The sequence below is a fragment of the Nicotiana tabacum genome, chromosome 2 (assembly GCF_000715075.1).
Source record: "Nicotiana tabacum cultivar K326 chromosome 2, ASM71507v2, whole genome shotgun sequence".
NCBI classification, from domain to species: domain Eukaryota; kingdom Viridiplantae; phylum Streptophyta; class Magnoliopsida; order Solanales; family Solanaceae; genus Nicotiana; species Nicotiana tabacum.
This window is the reverse complement of record NC_134081.1, coordinates 75,993,138-75,997,409: the sequence shown is the minus strand read 5'-3', so window position 1 is coordinate 75,997,409 and position 4,272 is coordinate 75,993,138. Positions and strand designations below refer to the sequence as shown.

Below are 4,272 nucleotides of genomic sequence, written 5' to 3'. Positions count from 1 at the left end.
TATAGTAGTAATTTTCCTGTTATAAATATAATTTACTGATATACACAGTATAATTTTTCAACGAAGCGGGTTCAACTGAACCCCCTTGACACCATGTGGGTCCGCCCCTGGTTTTCAATCTGTCAACAAACAACAGTAATAGATTTTAATCTTATAATTTGAAAATACAAGGGTCTTATAATATGAAAATTTAAGTGGATACTGAGTAACTGAACATCAGCAACTGACTCAAAATGGAATTTCTGATTACTCACTGCACTTGACTAACCTACTCTCTAAACAAGAAGACAAGTTTACTATACAGTCAAACTTTTCTTTGGTCTTTCTTTTTTTTCATATATGATTTATTTTATCTCTCTATTCTGCCCAAGGCAAATGAAAATGAGAAGTTATGTCATACCACAATCATGTATAACAAAAATTAATGATATCACAAGTTTATTTACATAGTCAATAGTTTAGTTGGTGGACACATTGGATTTAAAATCAGTTCTTGAATATAATAAGACTCAAGTGCAATTTTAATACATTATATATCTCTTATTTTATGGAACAAATATCGGAGGCTGCAACTTAGTGAACATTCTAATCCAAATGCATAACTCACTATATTGGTATTCAATAAGTATAATCGCTCCCTTAAATAGATTTCACTAGTTGTCCAACATATTTCTAATGCTACAATTTAGCAGCAAAGTAACTGAGAAGCGAATATTTGAAATTTTCCTGTTACTTAGAACCGTACATAAAAAATATCACATTTTTGGTTTCCCAACCAACTGAATATCCCCTCAATACGTGCATTATTTTCATCATAACAGCTTGACATGTTTTAAAAATAGAATACTTACGGGTAAAAAGTATTATAGTCTTTGCAAGGTTAAAAATGAGCCATTTGCAGAGATAAAAATAAGTTTTGATTTTAAAGATGTAGCAGCAGGATTTTTGAAAATATGGTTGAAAATCCATCTCCATATGTAGCGCTTCAGAATGCAACTTGATTCGAATATGCTTTGTACCTATTTTCAACCTCGTTGAACCATTAGCTCTGATACCACTTGTTGGGATTATATTAATCAGGCCATCATGCAGAAGATAACAATTACAAATCTTCAATGACGATAGTTATATGATATGAGTTTGGTCAATTGACTTACACATATTAATACTAATATAAAAAGAGAAAAACATACTTAGTAAATAATATATTCTCCCCCTAAATAAAACACTCTAAAGAACTACATTGTGAATATTTTTTTATGTTCTAGTTGTGAGAAGAATGTATTCATTTTATAGATGTCCAAAAATTTTCCCAAGACAAATGAATAACCAAATATGAAAGAAAATTATATGCAGTAGCAAATGCATTTCCTAGGATATCTGCCAAAAAAGATCATCAAAGAAAACCGAATTTGGATTTAACCAAATTTTGGTAATGGACAATCGATCAATTACAAGAACATACTACAGTTAAAATGTCTTAACTTCTCTACTACTTCTATCACAGTTACACCATGATATGCCATCATTTACATCCATGAAAACTGCTTTATTTGCATGACCTATACATTCATCAATGATTTCTTCGGCAATGTCACCCCCTGAAAAATGAATTCAATAATTAACTAGAGACTATATTTAATAATGAATAAAAGAGATTGTGACAAATATTTACCATTTTCTTCTAACATTCTTATTTCAAGCATTGCTAACTTTCGAAATACGTCCTTTCTACTTGGATCCTAAATGCATAAATCGATCATATAAAGTTAGAAAGTAAAATATCTTGAACAAATATCAAATCCTAGAAGGATACAAAAAATGACCTCTTTAATGACATATTCGAAGCAATCTTTAGCTCTACTAAGGTTCTCCCCACCTAATTTCAAGTAGCAATTACCACGAGTGATATATACTTTGGGTAGTTTTTCACCCAACTTAAACTATTAAGAAAATACATGGTTAAAATATTAAAAAAAATAATAAAACCATGAAATTAAGGTATAACTCACCGCTTGATCAAGTTGATTTTCAACATCCGAATTATAATCGGGGAAAGATACCTCCAATAGAAATCCTTTGATGTTATGATAAAATGCTTTTGTTTTATCCAACTACATTTTCATCTATCCAATTCAGAATACAAAATTATTCAGACATATATAAATTGAACTTTATTTTTTCAAATATAATTTAAATATTTACCTTTTGGAATTTTATCAAGTTCATAGAGAAGTCCTTTAGCTTTTCTCATTAACTTATCAAGTTCTTTATCCCGATATCTCGCCAAATTAGAATTGCAATATTCATTGACCAATTTGACTAAAGATATTTGACGCCCAAACTGTTAGAATCGAAATAATCAGGGCGTGCGAAAGCTAACAATTACAAATATTCAATGACAATAAATCAGACGGCAAAAAACTATAAAACAAACTTTAGTATATGATATGGGTTTGGTCAATTGACTTATACATGATAATACTAATATAAAAAGAAAAGGCAGGTATAAAATCTCCCCTAAATAAAATTCTTTAAAGGACCACATTGTTGATACTTTTCTATATTTTAGTTGTGGGAATGATGTCTTCAATTTATAGATGTCCAAAATTTTTATCCAAAATAATGAATAACTAAATATGGAAGAGAGTTATATTTTTCTTTAAGGAAAAGTAAAAGCAATTAGGGTAATACTTTGACTTTTCTTTAAGTAAAAAGTGGAATTCAAATATGGTAAGAAAACCAAGACAAAAAACTAACAAATCCCCATTTTTCTGGCCTGAATTTTGGACAAGATTTGATTCACCTTATTCACATTTTCAGCACTGCAGCTTGACATATTTTAAAAATAGAATACTTGTGGGTTAAAAGTTTTATAGCCCTTTGCAGGGTTAAAAATGAGTCATTTGCAGAGTTAAAAATAAGTTTTGATTTTAAAGATGTATCAGCAGAATTTTTGAAAATATGGTTGAAAATCCATCTCCACATGCAGCGCTTCAGAATGCAACTTGATTTGAATATGCTTTGTACCTATTTTCAACCTCGTTGAACCATTGGTTCTGATACCACTAGCTCTGATATCATTTGTTGAGATAGCATTTATTCATCATGTAAAGGATAACAATTACAAATCTTCAATGACGATAAATCATACGATAAAAGAACTATAAATTTTTTTTATTATATGATATGAGTTTGATCAATTGACCTACACATGATAATACTGATATAAAATGGAAAAAAAATAATTAGGAGAAAATAAATTCTCCCCTAAATAAAACTCTCTAAAAGACTACATTATTTGTGGATAATTTTTTATGTTCTAGATGTGGGAATGATATCTTCAATTTATAGATGTACAAAACTTTTCCCCAAGACAAACGAATAACCAAATATGAAAGCGAATTATATTTTTCTTTCAGGAAAAGTAAAAGATTTTAGGGTAATACTTTGACTTTCTTTTAAGAGAAGAGTAAAATTCAAATATAATAAGAAAATCAAGGCAAAAACCTTAACAAAAACACATCAGAATCACTCATTTTCACGGTGAAGAAAAAATATTGAGTACTGCCTTAGAAGAATACAGAGTATGTATAGAAAAAGGTCTGACTTTTAAAAAAAAAACTCTATCTCTAAACGGGAAGAAAAAGAGATGGAAAAAATTCTGGTGGTTTGATTATAATTAATTGGCATATTCTTCTACCTTGCTACGGAATATACAGAGTACAACTGAACAGAGTAGTGGAAATACAAAAATACTGTTGCTATTACTTTTACTGTCGCATAGTAAAGTATAATTTCTGGTAAGAGTGTATTCCTTGTTTTGGATTTTTGTGTGACTTTTTCTGCCAAATTACTCCCTGTCCCAAAAAATGTGGCACATTTTAAATTTGATTGTAAATTCAGGCTTAGAATCTTTATTAAATTTTGAAATAAACTTTACTTATTTGAAAACTACGTAAAAAAGTACTATAAATTACGATAATTGACAATTCAAAATATTTAAAAGATATATGAAAAAAAAATTGTCAAAAAAGTAGTTGTTTGAATCTCGAAATTCAAAAAGGTATCACATTACTTGGGACAAAGGGAGTATAGTTTTTTCGTAAAGAGACTAGGTCAAATTTTTAGTCGCTGCCTCCACTCCAAAACTGAATTTTTGGAGTGTGGCATACCCTTAAGAAAATTAATTGATGATATTTATTAAGAAGTAATTTTTCAATATCATCATTTTGCTTTCCCCATTGCCCTTTTTAATGCTATATCCCTAAA

The 4,272-nt window shown here is 29.2% G+C and overlaps 1 protein-coding gene across 1 annotated transcript; it reads right to left on the bottom strand.

Annotated features, from left to right (window-relative positions):
* Positions 1–1,470: 1,470 nt before the first annotated feature.
* LOC142166920 (uncharacterized) lies at positions 1,471–2,839 on the bottom strand. Its single transcript, XM_075226795.1, has 5 exons — positions 2,807–2,839; positions 2,013–2,114; positions 1,827–1,943; positions 1,676–1,742; positions 1,471–1,601 (listed from the first exon to the last, which is right to left on the bottom strand). The coding sequence occupies exons 1-5, from the start codon at positions 2,837–2,839 to the stop codon at positions 1,471–1,473; spliced, it is 450 nt and encodes a 149-aa protein (XP_075082896.1).
* Between the last annotated feature and the right edge of the window lie 1,433 nt (positions 2,840–4,272).